General features: G+C 35.8%; 1 protein-coding gene across 1 annotated transcript in view; it reads left to right on the top strand.

The window, feature by feature from the left end:
- The window catches only part of bchs (WD repeat and FYVE domain containing 3 bchs), a 68,352-nt gene extending 51,004 nt beyond the window's left edge, over positions 1-17,348 (top strand). Inside the window, exons 13-37 of the mRNA XM_076396560.1 lie at positions 195-725; positions 783-1,188; positions 1,247-1,475; positions 3,781-3,953; positions 4,011-4,650; positions 4,704-4,888; positions 4,946-5,135; positions 5,189-5,387; positions 5,858-6,020; positions 6,103-6,511; positions 7,214-7,637; positions 7,686-8,235; positions 9,623-9,853; positions 9,911-10,136; positions 10,613-10,913; positions 10,981-11,216; positions 11,282-11,489; positions 12,877-13,130; positions 13,194-13,619; positions 13,689-13,916; positions 13,979-14,138; positions 14,425-14,571; positions 14,629-14,740; positions 14,796-14,976; positions 16,179-17,348. Coding sequence (XP_076252675.1) covers positions 195-725; positions 783-1,188; positions 1,247-1,475; positions 3,781-3,953; positions 4,011-4,650; positions 4,704-4,888; positions 4,946-5,135; positions 5,189-5,387; positions 5,858-6,020; positions 6,103-6,511; positions 7,214-7,637; positions 7,686-8,235; positions 9,623-9,853; positions 9,911-10,136; positions 10,613-10,913; positions 10,981-11,216; positions 11,282-11,489; positions 12,877-13,130; positions 13,194-13,619; positions 13,689-13,916; positions 13,979-14,138; positions 14,425-14,571; positions 14,629-14,740; positions 14,796-14,976; positions 16,179-16,289 — 6,920 coding nt within the window. The 3' untranslated portion in view covers positions 16,290-17,348. The remainder of the gene's footprint in view (positions 1-194; positions 726-782; positions 1,189-1,246; positions 1,476-3,780; positions 3,954-4,010; positions 4,651-4,703; positions 4,889-4,945; positions 5,136-5,188; positions 5,388-5,857; positions 6,021-6,102; positions 6,512-7,213; positions 7,638-7,685; positions 8,236-9,622; positions 9,854-9,910; positions 10,137-10,612; positions 10,914-10,980; positions 11,217-11,281; positions 11,490-12,876; positions 13,131-13,193; positions 13,620-13,688; positions 13,917-13,978; positions 14,139-14,424; positions 14,572-14,628; positions 14,741-14,795; positions 14,977-16,178) is intronic.
- Positions 17,349-17,946: the final 598 nt, after the last annotated feature.

Below are 17,946 nucleotides of genomic sequence, written 5' to 3'. Positions count from 1 at the left end.
AACTATGCCACACTGTTCGTAAGGGACCCAGCTATCATATACTCAAGTCACGACTTTCAAAACATACATGCGCACCATCTACAGCGTTTGTCTCCATCATATTTGAATCTCTAGAGAAAAGTAGTTTGCTTTTTTATATTGTCCTGTGCTTTTATTGATATCTTAATTTCAAAGCCAATTTTGTTTTGTTTTAGAAGTTATTGGTAACTGGGAACCTGAAGGTACCGGGGAATATGGAGCTCGTGTTTGGTATCCCGATTTACTCAAGGAAACTCAATGGCACCATATTGTCGTTGTTCTCAATAGGGCGGTACTCAAGAACTCATCATTTTCACTTTACATAGACGGACAACAGGTGCACACGCAAAAGATGCACTATATCTCCCAAAACCCTGGTGGACCTGCCGCTAATCTTAATCTAGCGACCTCCGTCTTCGGTTATATCGGTACACCACCGGCGTGGAGGAGATATTCCCGTTTATGTTGGAAACAGGGACCTTGTCATTTATTTGAGGAGGTTCTCACGCCGACCACTGTTTCTCAAATGTATCAGCTGGGGCCCCACTATATGGGATCGTTTCTTGCGCCCAATTTAACTTGCGGTGACTCAATGCAACTGGTTTCGGAAGAAAAGGTGGTGTTTGGTTTAAATGCCAAAGCTGTTTCTCAATTGACACTGAATAAAATCCGAAAAGTTTATAGCAAAGCAGACAATAAATCGATTGGTAAGTTATTTTGAGTTTGTTTCTGGCCCTTTGTTGAGTTATATTGTTTCTTTCCAGCTAAACAGCTGGGTATGTCTAGTCACGAGAGTGCCACTCCCATAAGGATACTTCATAATTCAGCCGGTCATCTCGCGGGCTCAGCACGGACTTTAGGAGGAGTGGTTATTGGGTATTTAGGAGTGAGGGTGTTTTGTCCAAGACCTGTGGCCATCACTGTAGACACCGTAGGCGGTTGTTCCGTTCTATTAGGGCTCATTGCCATGGCGCAAGACCAAGAGAGTCTGTACGCCGGCGTAAAGGCTTTGGTATGCGTGGTGAGGAGTAACCGTGTAGCTCAAGCCGAAATGGATAGGAGAAGAAGTTATCAGACATTGGCAATGTTACTACGCCGGAAGCGACATCTCCTTAACTCTCACATTCTTCATCTAGCTTTCGGCTTGGTGGGAACGGTCGACAGTGGTCGGTAAGTTTTTATGACACTTATGCCCTGCATATTCTTGACCGTTACTTGTTGATCACAGAGAGTCGTCAGCAATACCAAACAGGACTGCATTTCAAGATCTGCTATGTGATCTCGAAGTATGGCACGAAGCTCCAGGAGATCTGCTGCGTTCACATCTCGAACATTTATACGAATTAGTTTCCGAATCGAATGAAAAGAAACACAACACTTGGGTGATGAGAGATTTAGGTTTAGTGGAGAAACTTTTGCACATCACACCAGATGTTAAAAATTCATCAACTAAACAAGTAAGATATACTACTCTCTTTATAAACCTTTTTTTTTATTACTCTTAGTAGTTCCACAATCTGCCGAGAGATCCCCATATATTCCAGAGGTTATATATACATGGCATACATAAAACCAAACCAACTTCATGATATTAATATAATTTTCGACATAATGTAAACAAACAATATTGTGAATACATAGTAAACAAAACAACCGCAAAACCTATCGATAGTGTATCCAAAAACAGGGTAATTTTTACAAATATTTTGAAGGTATTCAACTTGTTATTAATTATACCACATTTATAAATTGAAATGTAGTTAATATATTAGAAAAATAAGGAATAAACGAATTCATATATCAGTTTAAAAAATCTACCACAAAATATTTTCAAGGTCAGACTAAACTTTGCTATAAATACTTCGTAGTTGTTTCATACCCGCCCACATACTGAACTTAAATAGTTTTATAGCAAATCTTAACTGACGTTGCAATTATAAATAAAAACAAACCCAGCTATCCACTAATAAATATATTCTCCTGTATAAAATACTACTTTAATTAATTAGTCCTATTCTAAAATCTATATATGTCCAATAATCAGATTGGATGGTGTTAGACGTTTTAGTCTACGCACTTCACTGTCACTTCGCATATTTAGCTGATTAGCGAGTACGTTGAGATACACTTACACTCTTTCGAAGTACTTCACACAAACACGTTGAGTTACACTCGTTATTGGTTCTAGAGGAATATCACGTTGTATCACTTAATTTGAGACATAATACGAAGCATCGACAATGGCACGCAACATTTTATTTTGGAACCGTTGTGTGATGGATATATAAGAGTTGCTAGCGGTTCCCCATAGTTGGATTCCATATAACCAAATAGGCTTGAATATTGATTTATACAATAATTTCTTGTTATCCGATGATAATTTAGATTTGCGCCTGATAAGCCAATACATTTGGTAGAGTTTAAGTCTATACCAAGATATTTAGTATCCTCTGCTTGCGGGAGTGGATAATTATTGATATAGACTGGTGACTGAACATGTTTTTCTTCGGAGCGTAAAAGTTATATGACTGGATTTTGTTTCGTTGGTTTTTATACGCCACGTTTTCAGCCATATTTCTATTTGATTTTGGTGTGTTTGTAGCTTAATTCATACTATGACTGGATCTTCATGCTTTATAAACCTGGAATAATATTTTTTATATTTGTTTTAATGTTGCTCTATTAATATCTCTCCATGCTTAAGCCTTTCCTTACTCTCTTTCTGCTTCTTTCTCTTTACCATATGAATAAAAATGTAAATTCTAGAATATCTTGTAAAAGTACTACTCAAGACCTCATAACATGTTAATATCTCAATTAATATCAATCAATTAATAATATTCAACACGATTAAATAATCAGTTCACACAACACTTGTGGTTGTATTTTTATTTATCAGAACCAGAACACTAAGTGGTACAGTAATAACAGTAATAAACTCTCCTGCTGTTATTTACTTACGCTGGGATATTATAAATTGGGGGAATTACAGTTTTGGGGTGTGTAAGCTGTGAAGGAAGAAGCTGCCTACTGAGGCATATGGTATGAATTTACATTTTGACAATTTTTATCAAAATCTATTAAAAAGTTAGGTCTTAAGGAAATAAAAAATGACGAACAAGCTTTATGATGTTAAAGTTTAAAGCACAAATTGATACTTTCCAGTAACACTGTGTAGGAATGTTCATCTTGTCGGTCGGAATGTGTGGCTGTCGACGCGATTGTTGATCGGAACATCCACTACTATTTTTGTAGAAGGAATTCACGGGAATAGAAAACACGGGCTGAATAAGAACTTGTTTATTACATGTGTTAAATATTACATATGTTCGATGAGAAGATGAACAGGATATTAGGTTAGGTTAAGGAAGTACGGAAGCGCTATGGAAGTGGTACTATTACAAGGGGTAGAGAAAAAATAGAAAATACAGAGAGGGAGACGTGGTCCTGGTGGTTTTTTATAGCCGGGAACCTCATGGTACCAATCCACCAGCGTTAACAACCTTTGAACTTATGAATGTAGATGTAACAGTGGTGGCCTAAAGTGTTGTAGCGGTCGCTACATCTGTATGTTGTAGTATACTGTTATTTAGTATCGTACTATGTTCGCATCAGTACATTTTATCAACAATTAGCCGGTCCTAGACTCCATAGGCTTGATCCTAATTCATTTTGTAAGAAATCCAACTCGGAGAATTAATATCGTTTTTAGTATCAACGTAATTAAAACGTATTGTATCTTTTACTGTCTTTTCTTTACAGGTACTTTTTTCATTGTTAACAGTATTGTTGGGTAGCCAACCTAGACCCAATGATCTATTACTGTTCGGACAATTCATAGCATCAACACTTCCTCATGTAAATACCATAAACGAAAAAACTATTACGTTAAAACAAGGTGATCTTGAAGCCGAAAATATCCTTTTACGAAACAGGTTAGTATTCGTAATGTATATTGAATCACCATATTTTGGCATTGGATCATTTTATAGGTGTTTGACACTTTTACATTCGTTGGTCTTCTCGAGTAGAAATCAAGTTGGAGAGGAAATATCTAAAATTTTAGGCTTTGACTGGCTCCTGTTATTCATGCAACCTAACATACACTCGACCAGTTGCGTGTGGGCTTTCCGAATACTAGTAGCAGCCAGTTCCAGTCCATTCTTGATCTGTAGGTTCCGCGAAGGAACCAGCAATGGTGGTTGGTTAAGATACACCGAGCAGGTAACCCACAACAGGATGGCGGTGATGCTGGGATGCCCGTCTCATTCTTCGCCTTTGGTTAACCCCGAAATGAAATCGGAAGCTTTACACATACCAGGCTTCCAGTCGTTGGCTTGGTTACTGCCGTCTCATCTTGATATTCCTGAGCTCTACTTCTTGCTCACTGCTCTGATGATGGGACAACCAGCGAAATTATTACCGGCTGAGACGAAATTCGATTTGGACACAGTGTGGGCTTTTCTTTGGGGTTCTTCAATTAACAATCAGCCAATTAACAGTGTTACTCCAAGAATAACACTTAGCCCAGAAGCGGTGGTTGTATTACTAGGAATGATGAGAGCATTACTACATTCAGATCCAGCCAATTTACCTGAGTGGTTAAAAGATCACATAGTTTCAATAATTCAGGTATGTTTTATTTAAGCTGTTTAAACTGTTTAATTAATTATTTCTCAATTTAGGTCCTTTTTCAATTATATCACAATATGCCTGAATTCATGCCTATTTTCATGTCTTCAGAAGTTCTTAGTGCCTTGGCTAGTGTCCTATTCCCTCCAACTCATCATTATGAAGATAGTGGTGGTAGCAGTGGCGCATCCACACCTGCTGGTGAAGAGGCAACTGATATGATTGTTGTCGTGTCCAGGTAATTTTCTGTGTAATCGAATTTGGTTTATAATTGGCCAATGATGGATATTTTTAGGACGCCTTCAGAAGAAGAAACGTTAACTAATCATCCAGCGAGACAATTCGTTATTGATTTCATACGAGTGATCGTCGTTGACTCCTTAAGCCTATCTACAACATTGAAAACTTCTCCGGTTATCGATTTGGTTTTAGACGCTTTTCCAGAAGATTCCAGCAATTCTCAACAAGTTGCATATCAAACCGAAGTACTATACACGGTATAATTAATGATGATTGGCATAATATAGTTCTGTTGTAGGTTTTAGTGACATTGATGGATCATTTGTTGGCTGCTGATATGTTAGTCGGTGATCAAGCGGCTATTCCTATAGTTCCATTAACTAATGCCCACATTCAACATGTAGCGCCGAATGTTTTCTATTTGACATCGAGAATTGTAGACAAACTGTGGCAAGGTGCTCTAAATAGGGATCCACACGAAGTTTTTGATTTTATTGGTAAGATATATCTTATAACAAGTAATATTTGGATCTAGGACACAAACATTAATTTTGATTTCTGCAAAATTTCTTTATATTTCCTATATGCACCGAAGTCACTTTCGTTGAAAAGTTAGAAAATCAACGTTTTAAGAATTAAGGAATTACTACGAATGCTCAGCTATATTGACATTGCAGTTGAAGCTACATCGACGCTGTCTTTAAAACTTTTTTTATTATTATTTAATTATTACATTGTTACTAGTCGTTTCTGTCTAACCTACAATTTGTCTTTATGTTAACTTAAATCTAGGTATATAAATTTATGCATGTCAATAATATTTATGTGAAATAATATTTATACATGTCACTGCTGTATTTTTTATTATATGCATCTTACTACACAACACTACACAAGATAAGATAGTCTGATACTGATATAAGTTTTAATTTAAAAAAATGGTAGTTGATTCGTTGTTTTTTTTTAGTAAAATTAATTGGACAAGCCAAAAGAAGAACAGGAAATTTGTCCCTTGAAAGTCTATACCATTGCCTGAACCGAAGTATTTTGTATCTCCTATCGCGAAATACTGAGTCCATTGCTGATCAAATGTCCGTCTTAGAGGCTTTGCATAAATTGACAACTAACAGGTTTGTAATTGAATTTAGAATTTTTTAAATTGAATTAATATGAGTATAATTGAACTGGAATTCTTAACACTGTGGTTTTTAGATTAATCGCTTTTGGTGCTGGAAATCACGAACTAGATTTTATCGGTTGTCTTACGTACTGTCTTCTTCAACTGACCGCCGATATGAGGATAGCTATGGAGGTTGGAGCAGGCAGTTCGACGCCCAAGACCACCTGGCACGTGAATCCAGGTCAAGATCTTGAATCGCGCGATGAATTGTTGAACGCTCACCAAGGCCGTAACTTAATGGCGACGGCCGCAGCGAGAGTATGGGAGGAATTGTACGTGTGTAAGAAACCAGCGATAGAGGAAGTGTTCAAGGTTACTCTACAGTCTCCGAATATTAATGCCAAGGCACCCGATTTAACTGTGGTTCGTGAACAAGTTTATGACGCCGCATTGAGACTTTGGTTGAATTACATTGATGCTGAGAGAAAAGCTGTTTATAGGGTAAGGCTTGTAGCATGATTGACTTTGTTTAATTCTCGTTTGTAAAGCGGTTAACATAGAGTGTCTATGACAATCAAATATAGTATATGACAGACAAATATAAACATTTTATTTGGCTAATTCTTATTAATATTTCTGAAAAATGTTTCCAATGTTTCAAGCAGTTATAGTGATGTAGAGTAACATATTATACATCTTGATTGATTTTCAAAATAGGCAAAATATTTTCAATTTTTCAAACTAATTCTAATTTACAAATTTACAATTTTTTTTTAAAGAAAAATCATACCTAATGTATGTAAGATTCAGTGTCAAGAACATTGTTGGAAAACATTTAAAATTGGTAAAAGATGTGGAAATAAAAATACTTATAAAAGAACATATATATAAAAGAACTATATAAATTGTAGTTTTATTAGTCTGCAACATTGATGGAAATATTTTGTTTCATATACATTATACCAGTTTTTCATAAATAAGTGTCTTTTTAAAGTGATACTACACGCAAACACCTAATAATTATTCTCTCATTTTATTTTTCATATAGTATTAGGAAATATTTCAAAAAGTACGTTATTTCTTGGAGCATAAAAATGTATAGATATATTATTATTGTATAAATATATTATTTATTGTAAAAATTCTAGACAAGAATTTCATCTTGCACATCTTATCTAATTGATTATTTATCAATGATTACAGGTTCCATGGGAATTACACAATCAGCTGCAGTCAAAAATCCACAAAGTAACTGGAGGACTAACGCGTCTTGCGAGCAGAACAAAAGTCCGTAAAGAAGAAACATCTCGAGTCAGAGTACGGATGGGACGTAAACAAGCTTTAATATGGATGACGAATCATATCGGTCTGGTTCGGGAACTGGTAGAAATGAGACGTCAGCAACACCTGAATACAACTAATCATACTCAAAGATATGTGCACCAAGAATGGCTGCAAACTGAAAATGAACTGACCAGGGAACGTGGTCTGTGGGGTCCTAAAGAACCATGCCATTTAGATAAATGGATGTTGGACATGACCGAAGGCCCTCATAGGATGAGGAAGAAAACTATGAGGAACGATTTGTTCTATCTTCACTATCCTTATCGGCCTGAACATGAAAAAGGTAAACAATTATTAATATTTTATCAAAATATTATAACATAATTTCCAGGTCTCTTGAAACATAAAGTTGCTACCAGTTACCACAGCAAAGAATACTTCCAAGTTTTACAGTTGAGGCAACACAATGGTGTCAGTGGACTAACTCTGGAGCCCCCAGAACGAACTTATAGTATCTCGGAAGAACCATCACCGTTACCAATAGCCTCTATACCTCCACTTGCTAGACTTACTTCGGACATTGACGACCAACAGGAAGAAAACGATACCGAGGAGGAACAACCATCAGCGCCTCCAGATAATCAGACTTTGCTTAGATTATTGGAACACAATGAAAAAATTACTCACACCTTTAGGGTGGCTAGGATACAGGGTTTGGATGCTACAGAGGGTTTGCTGCTTTTTGGGCAAGAACATTGCTATATTGTGGATGGTTTCACACTGTTAAAGAATCGGGAAATACGGGACATCGATAGTGTTCCAGAAAATGCAAATGAATACGAGCCCATTTTACCCAACCCTGGCTCGCCAAGAAGATCACGAGCTATGAGACAGTGTTCAAAATTTTCCTATGATGATATTAGGGAAGTCCATAAAAGAAGGTAGGTATTCAGTATAATTTTAAAAGAGAGAGAAAAAGAAGAAGCAAGAGAAACTCTGGCATATATGAAAGTATTTATAACAGGTCAATTCAAAAGTCCCCGGCCTGACACATAGATGGCGTTACTAGAATTAAATCTATTTGTTTTTTTAGTTAGCCCTAACCATCAACAGATGCCTGTATAAATTTGATAGCTGGCGGATCATTATTTTGTGAATTATAACATTTTTAGTGAAGCAACTTTTGTTATTGTGAAAAAAATGGATAAAAAGGAATTTCGCGTGTTGATAAAATATTGCTTTTTGAAGGCAAAAAATACAATTGAAGCAAAAAATTTCTTTCTTTGTTTCTGAACACTGCCCCACGAAAATCAACATCAAGGATAGGTATGCTAAGTTTAGACGTGGTGAAATGAGCACCGAAAACTGTGAACGCAATGGACGTCCAAAACAGGTTGTTACCAACGAAAGCATTTAAAAAATCCACAAAATGATTTTGAATGGTCGTAAATTGAAATGTAATGAAATAGCAAACACTTTAAAGATATCAACTGAACGTGTACATCATGTCATTCACGAATATTTGGGTATGAGAAAGCTCTGTGCAAAGTGGGTGCCGCGCGAACGACAAGTTGATAATTCGGAGCAGTGTTTGGAGATGATCTAGCGTAATAAACCTGGGTTTTTGCGTCGATATCTGACAATGAATGAAACATGGCTCCGAATCATCATTTCACTCCGAAGTCCAATCGACAGTCATTCGAGTGGACTGCACACGATAAACTTGCTCCAAAGCGTGGGAAAACGCAATAGTCGGTTGGCAAGGTTTTGGCGTCTGTATTTTGGGATGCGCATGGAATAATTTTCATTGACTACCTTGAAAAAGGAAGGACCATCAACAGCAACTATTACATAGCGTTATTGGACCGTTTAAGGGACGAAATCGCCCAAAAACGGCCGCATTTGAAGAAAAAAAGTACTGTTTCACCAAGACAATGCACCGTGTCAGAAGTCAGTGAAAACGATAACAAAAATTCATGAATTGGGCTTCGAATTACTTCCTTATCTACTGTATTCTTCAGATCTGGCCCCCAGCGACTATTTCCTGTTCTCAGATCATCTCAAAAGAATGCTCGCTGGGGAGAAATTTTCGTCATTTGAAGGGGTGATCGCCGAAACTGAGGTTTATTTTGAAGCAAAGGACAAATCGTACTACAGAAATGGAATCGAATAGTTGGAGGGTCGCTATAATCAGTGTATCACTCTTGAAGGGAATTATGTTGAATAAAAAAAACTAATTATGCAAAAGAAAATGTGTTTTACTATGGTAGGCCGGGGACTTTTCAATTAACCTGTTATATTGTATCAGTTATTGGTATATTGTTTTAGATACTTGCTTCAACCAATGGCGTTGGAAGTATTTTCTGGAGATGGACGTAACTATCTGTTGGCTTTCTCGCGGAAACAACGGAATAAAGTTTACCAACGATTCATGGCGACTGCAACAGGTATCGCTGACAGTGCTCAACAGTCAGTTGCTGGGCAAAAGCGAACAGCTAATGTAGAACAAGCTACAAGCCTTTTGAGTAATCTTATTGGTGAGACCAGTGTTACTCAAAGGTAAATAAACTCTTTTAACCAACAATAGACAACGTGAGCAATACCGATCTTTTCTAGATGGGTGAGAGGAGAAATCTCCAATTTCCAATATTTGATGTATCTGAATACTCTTGCTGGTCGTTCCTATAACGATCTCATGCAGTACCCGGTGTTTCCGTGGATTTTAGCCGATTATGATTCGGAAGAGCTTCATTTGAATGATCCAGCGACATTCCGCGACTTCACCAAACCAATGGGTGCTCAAAGTCCAGAAAGACTCGAACAGTTTAGGAAACGATATAAAGTATGTAAAAATGAAGTATTTGAAAAGTGCTTTACATAATATGATTAGTAGCTAAACTCAGCCACTTTTTGCTATAGATCGTTTTGTTGTATATTATTAAGAGGTGAAAAATCAAACAAAAATACAGGCTTGTTGCAAAATACATACAATTAAATTGTTTCCTAAATAAAACAACTTAATTGAAAACAGAATCTGTATAAAATGGGACTCTCCTATTTTTCGTGCGAAAATAATAGCGAAAAAAAAGTTCTTACACATAGTGTACATATTGTGATTTGATAATTCAATTTTCAATCCAACTCATTTGTTTTTAATCTACTAAATCGACTGCTTTCTAAGTTTTACTAACACATACAACATACAAAAGTTGAATAAAAGTTCGGTTACGACGTTAAAAAATATTTTATGAATTGTGAAGTGAAAAACTGTGTGGGAAAATAATTAGATTTTCAGCAATAATTTGTCGTTTTCTTCAGGAATGGGATGATCCCCATGGAGAGACTCCACCATATCATTATGGCACTCATTATTCCAGCGCCATGATAGTGTGTTCCTACTTGGTGCGCTTGGAACCATTCACTCAACCATTCCTGCGATTACAAGGAAGTCATTTCGACTTGGCTGATAGGATGTTCCACTCTGTGAAGGAAGCATGGCTTTCTGCATCCAAACACAACATGGCTGACGTTAAAGAATTGATTCCCGAATTTTTCTATCTGCCCGAATTTCTGGAGAATTCTAATCAGTTCGACTTGGGTGTCAAACAGAATGGGGTTGGTAAGGAGACCATTATATTAAATATTATTTTACGCGTTTATTTTGACTGGAACTGTATTTGGTTTAGCTTTGGGTGATGTAGTGCTTCCACCATGGGCTAAGCAAGACCCTAGAGAGTTCATTAGAGCTCATAGAATGGCATTGGAGTGCGACTACGTTTCTCAGAATCTCAACCATTGGATCGATCTAATTTTCGGTTACAAACAACATGGACAGGCAGCAGTTGATGCAGTTAATGTGTTCCATCACTTGTTCTATGAAGGAAACGTTGATATCGATAATATTGATGATCCCCTTAAAAAGGTATATAGTTAATATTTATGATTTTATGACTTCCAGGTTGATATAAATAACTGTTTCTTTTTTAGAACGCAACAATTGGCTTTATAAACAACTTCGGACAGATACCCAAGCAGCTATTCAAAAAACCCCATCCTTGCAAGAAGATGGGTGGTAATAATCGATCTTCTGTCATCGATACGGGATCTTTGGTACAAGCGTTTTCCTTGCCTCAGCCAGAGAAATTATTCTTTCATCATTTGGATAATTTACGGCCCTCACTTCAACCGATTAAGGGTGAGTTAAGGTGGCATATTTTATACAATCTGTATTATTATTATTGTTTGTATTAATTATTTAGAAAGTAAATATTCGAGCGAATATATGTCTACCGAAAAAACAATAAAATTATGCAATCAAATTATCTATAAGATAAAACAAATGAATTAAATACAGGGTTTTATATCATTTTAACTCTTATTTCTTCAAAAACAAATAATTAGATCACTATAATTTGACGTTGAATATTTGACATATTTAAAAACAAATGAGTGAAATGACATACACTATATACTCTATGACATATACTTAATATGTAAAGATTTGTCAGATATAACAATAGAATGTAATAATGTCAGGTCTGCCACAGAATATCAAAGTTCATGTCGACTACTTTTCGAGTTTTGGCGGCATACATGTACGCAAGTATGATTTATTTTAGTAAGGCTAAATTAGAATCGTAATTATAATTTCTTTCATAAAAACAAATAGCATGGTAATGAATACCAAACAATTATGTCAAACCAAAATGCCAAGAATTTTCCGTTTTTGTTGTAATATGAAATTGACTATTTCAATTGCTGCCGCAATTTTGTTATAAAAAGTATACTGTTAGAAACGATTTTGTAGAATCGATTTGGTGAAAGTGTTTGGGCAATTAAAACTGGATTCAACTGAGTCCCTTTCTGTTTATATTTTACAAACAGCTCTGTTAAAGCCGTAACACAGAATGCATTAAGAGCCACTCAATTACTTATAGTCTATTCAAAGTTATTCTGTACATACATCATCTAAATTTATGACGCCAAAACGTCGCAATGTTGCCGCATCAACTGTGAGTTTTAGTTCAGTTTGGCTTTGACATACAACAAACCTCTATTCTAAATAAAATAATTGAACAAAAATGTTATCAAATATTATTTATTTTAAAATTTTAGTACATCTAAAAACTACAGTTAATTATACAGCCACAACAGTTTATAGGTTAGTGTTATAATCTCTTGTCACTATGCTTTCAAGAATTTTGCATACGTCTGACAACCGGACGACTTCGACAGGCTCATTTGTTTACGTGTTCGAACTAATCAGACAGCATTGTGTCTCCTTTTAACTAGAATAAAATGAGAAGCAAAATATTGTCTCATTCTAAAACGAATTTACAAATTGCGTTAAACAAAACATTAAACATCTTGATGACGTATATACAAAAAAATTTGAATGGACTATATGTCCAACAATATAGAAACACTCTTCTGTTAAAATGTTATGTTGTATAAATACTTCAAGTCAATTTATTTACTACTTTCAGCTTTGCAGATCCAAACATACGTAAACCGATTTTTTTTATATATAAAAGCTAATTGTATTATTTTAATGGTTTTGATGATCAATTCTTTTATTTTAGAAGTTAAAGGTCCTGTAGGTCAAATACTTCAAGTGGATAAATCAGTATTAGCCGTGGAACAAAACAAAATCCTGATGCCACCAGCTTTCAATAAATACGTAGCCTGGGGTTTTGCCGATCATTCCATCAGAATAGGCAACTACGACAGCGACAAAGCCGTGTTTGTTTCGGAGAACGTTGAACAAAACAATGGCGAAATATTGGCTTGCGTTTGTCCTTCCCCTAAACTCATTGTAACAGCTGGTACTAGTTCGGTATGCGATCTTTCTTTCTAAATTGAAGCTATGCCATTAAATTAATCTATGTTCATTATTTAGGTGGTTACTGTATGGGAATATGAAGCCAGAAAGAAATCTACAAGCATAAAGCATAGTTTATATGCTCATACTGAAGCTGTTACCTGTTTAGCAGCCAGTCCAGCTTACAATGTGATCGTCTCAGGTTCTAGAGATTTCACCGCGATTATTTGGGATCTGTCTCGAGGCGTTTTCGTCAGGCAACTACGTGGTCACGCTGGTCCAGTAGCTGCGGTCGCTGTTAATGAGCTAACAGGAGATATCGCCACATGCGCTGCCACTTGGTTACATGTTTGGAGCATTAATGGTTGCCCGCTAGCTGCAGTAAATACTTGCGTTGGCAGGGCGGACAGGATGCAGCAAATTTTATGCGTGGCTTTCTCACAGGCCCATGACTGGGATCCACTTAACGTTGTCATTACTGGTTCAACAGATGGTGTAACTAGGGTAAGTGTCTATGTTAGGTAATGTTTATCAAACAATTATACTGAAGTTCTCCTCCATTTCTGTTTATAGATGTGGTCTATTGATTATGTTCAAGTTCCAATTGAAACTGACCAAAATACTCCAACCGAAAAAATAAAATCAGAAAGCAAAGATCTCATCACTAACGAACCAGTGAGGCCATCACCTTCCCAACATCGCCTGGTCAAACAAATTCATGTATCCCATGACAGTAGCGGTAGTTTAATGAAGTCTGGTTCGGAAAGTAGTTTATCTGAAGACCTAGGACAAAGAAATGTGGTACGACGACAGTGTTATTTTTTATTTATATTTTTTGAGAAAATTGTTGTTGGGCTTTGAAGGTGGAACGTACGAAATCTGGTGAGAGCAGTTCCAAGGAATGGCAGAGTGAACAACAAGAAGAAAAGGAAACTTGCAGTGATGGTGAAGAAGTTGTGGCTCCAGTTGCCCCAACGAGAAGGAGAAGGTCACGGGTACATGCCGGATTCAGGAAAAGTGAAGGTATTTTAATTTTTAAGCCCTCATATATCCTATTGATTCTGAATTATGGTTGAAAACTGAACAGATTTTTTAAATTGGCGTTTATTTATGTTTTATTTTATTATTTAATTATTTTTTATGAATTATTTAATTTGAATAATAACAGAACATTTTTTGCTACGAATGAAGTTTTTTTTTTAAATTAAATTTGTAAAACTCTTTTTAAGTGAAGGCATTTTGCTGAATATTACCAGATTTTGAGAGTTGAAAACTTATCGAGTTGCGATATAAACAAATTGATTTTTAGGGGGTAATAGTGCTGAAAGTGGCAGTTTGGATGTGGACGATAGCTCAGGACTAAGAACAAGCAAATCTGACACTAGTCTTACCGATTCCTTCATCATCATTGATAAAAAGAAGAAAGCCATTAATCCTCTAAATACCCTCAAACCAGGTGAATGATACTTTTCATGATCATATGTACAGTTATTTGATTCTCATCTCGTTATAGGTTTTAAATGGCAACGTCAGTTAGTATTTCGCAGCAAACTCACTATGCACACGGCGTACGACCGAAAAGACAATACTGAACCGGCATCGATTACTGCTTTAGCAGTCTCAAAGTACGTTTCTTTGATTAACATCACTTAGCTCGATGTTGATACATATATTTTTTAGGGATCATCGAGTAGTGTACGTTGGCGATACTAGAGGACGCGTATTCTCTTGGTCAGTATCGGATACGGTGGGACGTGCAGCAGATCACTGGTTGAAAGATGAAGGAGCAGAAAATTGCGCTAATTGTGCAGTGAAATTTACGCTTTATGAAAGAAGACACCATTGCAGGAATTGTGGACAGGTCAGTATTTTTTAAATTCATTTTCAATTAATTAAGTGTTATTAATTTTTGTTTTGATACTTAAAACATATGTGGTTGTTAACAGGTCAGTTGAGAAGTCTCCATCCTACCATAGTAAACCCCATTTTTTTGCCGAAACTATTTTTTTTTATTCAATATAATTCTATTCAAGGGTGATACACTGATTATAGCGACCCTCCAACTTTTCGATGCCATTTTTGTAGTACGATTTATCATTTGCTTCCAAATAGGCCTTAGTTTCGGCGATAACCTCTTCATTCGACGAAAATTTCTTCCCAGCGAGCATTCTTTTGAGATCTGAGAACAGGAAATAGTCGCTGAGGGCCAGATCTGGAGAATACGGTGGATGAGGAAGCAATTCGAAGCCCAGTTCATTGATTTTTGCCACCGATTTCACTGACTTGTGACACGGTACATTGTCTTGGTGAAGCAGCACTTTCTTTTTCTTCAAATGCGGCCGTTTCTTCGGAGCTTTCGACCTTTAAACGGCCCAATAACGCTATGTAATAGTCGCTGTTGATAGTTCTTCCTTTTTCAAGGTAGTCAATGAAAATTATTCAATCCGCATCCCAAAATATTTTTGAATGATATGATGTAAGCGTTCAGTTGATATCTTTAGAATGTCTGCTATTTCATTCAATTTCAATTTACGGTCATTGAAACTCATTTTGTGGATTCTTTAAATGTTTTCGTCGGTAACAATCTCTTTTGGGCTTCCACTGCGTTACCGTCTTCGATGCTCATTTCACCACGTCTAAACTTAGCATACCCATCCTTGATGGTTGATATTCCTGGAGCAATGTCCGGAAACTCGGCATCAAGCCAAGTTTTCTGATTCTATAATGAATTTACAAATTGCGACAGACAATACATTAAACATCTTGATGACGCATATACAAACTGTGAATAAACCATATAAACAAATTATAAATCCATTATAAAATTCATTAAAAAATTTCGTTTAATTTAAACTTATTCGAACAATTTTGTTAATATTAAATATAGAAATAATTTTTTTCATGACTGGTAATATAAATTTAACTTTAGAATGCCTCGAATGTAAAAATAATTTGAAAAATAAATTTCTTCCAAGAAATCTCAATGTCCCGTTTCTACAATGAACGAATATTGATAACACTCCCAATATTGGACTTAATTGTTGATTCGTTTAACATTTTCAGGTATTCTGTTCTCGTTGTTCTCGATTCGAGAGCGAGATCTCCAGACTGAGGATATTGAAGCCGGTACGAGTCTGCCAAACCTGTTACGCCGCTCTGAAGGGCGAGAAATAACCTGTAGATCCACACCACTTACCTACCGTACAATAATTTATATACATATAAATATGCGTAGCTTAGGGGATGATGTTGATACCGTTTGCATTCGATCCCATTGCTCGATTCGATTGGATCAAAATGAACTTGGTATTCCCGTCTTCCCCGTCAATGTAGAGATAATAAAACAACTATATGTAAGATAAGAGAACAATATTAGGTGTACAAACTGATGTATAACAAGAAACAAAAAAAAAGTAATTTTCTAGTAACTCGTAAAAAAATGATTAGAGGTATGATGTAAAATATACAAAGTCCCCAAAGGGGCCCCGCCATTAATATCTTAGTGTATGAAGGAAAACCCAGAACAATAATGGATTTGATATTAACAGAAAATATTTCGCTTGATGTTTTAGTACACATATATAGGCGAGAATCTAACCTACTATTATTTCCCACAGATTGTATTTTAATGTCAAATTGGTGAATGACCTCGTGAAGCTATAGGAGAGTAATATTGGCGGAAATTGCTGATGAATATTCTCTCCTAAAACGTTATGTATATGTCTGAAGTCAGTTTGTATATAAAATCCCGTTATTTCTGGAATTATGCTTTTAAAGCATATATTAATACATTCAGTATTGGAAATAAAATAGTATAAACCTCCACACCTCCCCTAAAATAATAGTTTCTTAGATAAAGCCATATTTAAATATGAGAAAAGTATTTATATATGAACAAATATATTTTTAACGACTGATTTATTATTATTAGTATTGTGTTACGGATAAAATACTTTTGAAGATGTCGAATTTTGTTGAGATGCTCTTAACTATATATACAATAAAAGTGTGTTTCATTTTTTTATTGATTTTATGATAACAAATCGCTTGTATGTTGTATTATTTAAACCCTGTAGTTTTATATTCAATTTTTAATAGATTATTTTAAGCGCAACGTTGTTGGTTACTGTTGGTATTCATTATTTGTGTTATTTTTACATATTTTTGTGATATAGCATTTTATCCTATTTATTGTTGATTATTTATTTCTTTTAATATATATCTTTTATTTGCTAACTATTTTTTATTATATATTCATATATAACAGGTCAATTGAAAAGTCCCCGGCCTACCATAGTAAAACACATTTTGGCAAAATTTTTTTTTTATTCAACATAATTCCTGATTATAGCGACCCTCCGAATTTTCGATACCATTTTTGTAATACGATTTGTCCTTTGCTTCAAAATAGGCCTCAGTTTCGACAATCATATCTTCATTTGACGAAAAGTTCTTCCCAGCAAGTATTCTTTTGAGATATGAGAACAGGAAATAGTTGCTGGTGGTAAGATCTGTGGAATACGAGATAGGAAGGAATAATACGAGATGAGGAAGCAATTCGAAGCCCAATACATGGATTTTTGCCATCGTTTCCACTGACTTGTGACACGATGCATTGTCTTGGTGAAGCAGCACTTTCTTTTTCTTCAAATGCGGCCGTTTTTCGGCGATTTCGGCCTTCAAACGGTCCAAGAACGCTATGTAATAGTCGCTGTTGATGGTCCTTCCTTTTTCAAGGTAGTCAATGAAAATTATTCCATGCGCATCACAAAATACAGACGCCATAACCTTGCCAGCCGACTGTTGCGTTTTCCCACGCTTTGGATTCGGG

The sequence above is a fragment of the Rhynchophorus ferrugineus genome, unplaced genomic scaffold, assembly GCF_030347505.1.
Source record: "Rhynchophorus ferrugineus isolate W39M unplaced genomic scaffold, kcgeb_rfMv2 rfM1, whole genome shotgun sequence".
Classification (NCBI taxonomy): domain Eukaryota; kingdom Metazoa; phylum Arthropoda; class Insecta; order Coleoptera; family Curculionidae; genus Rhynchophorus; species Rhynchophorus ferrugineus.
This window is presented reverse-complemented; position numbering and strand designations above follow the sequence as displayed.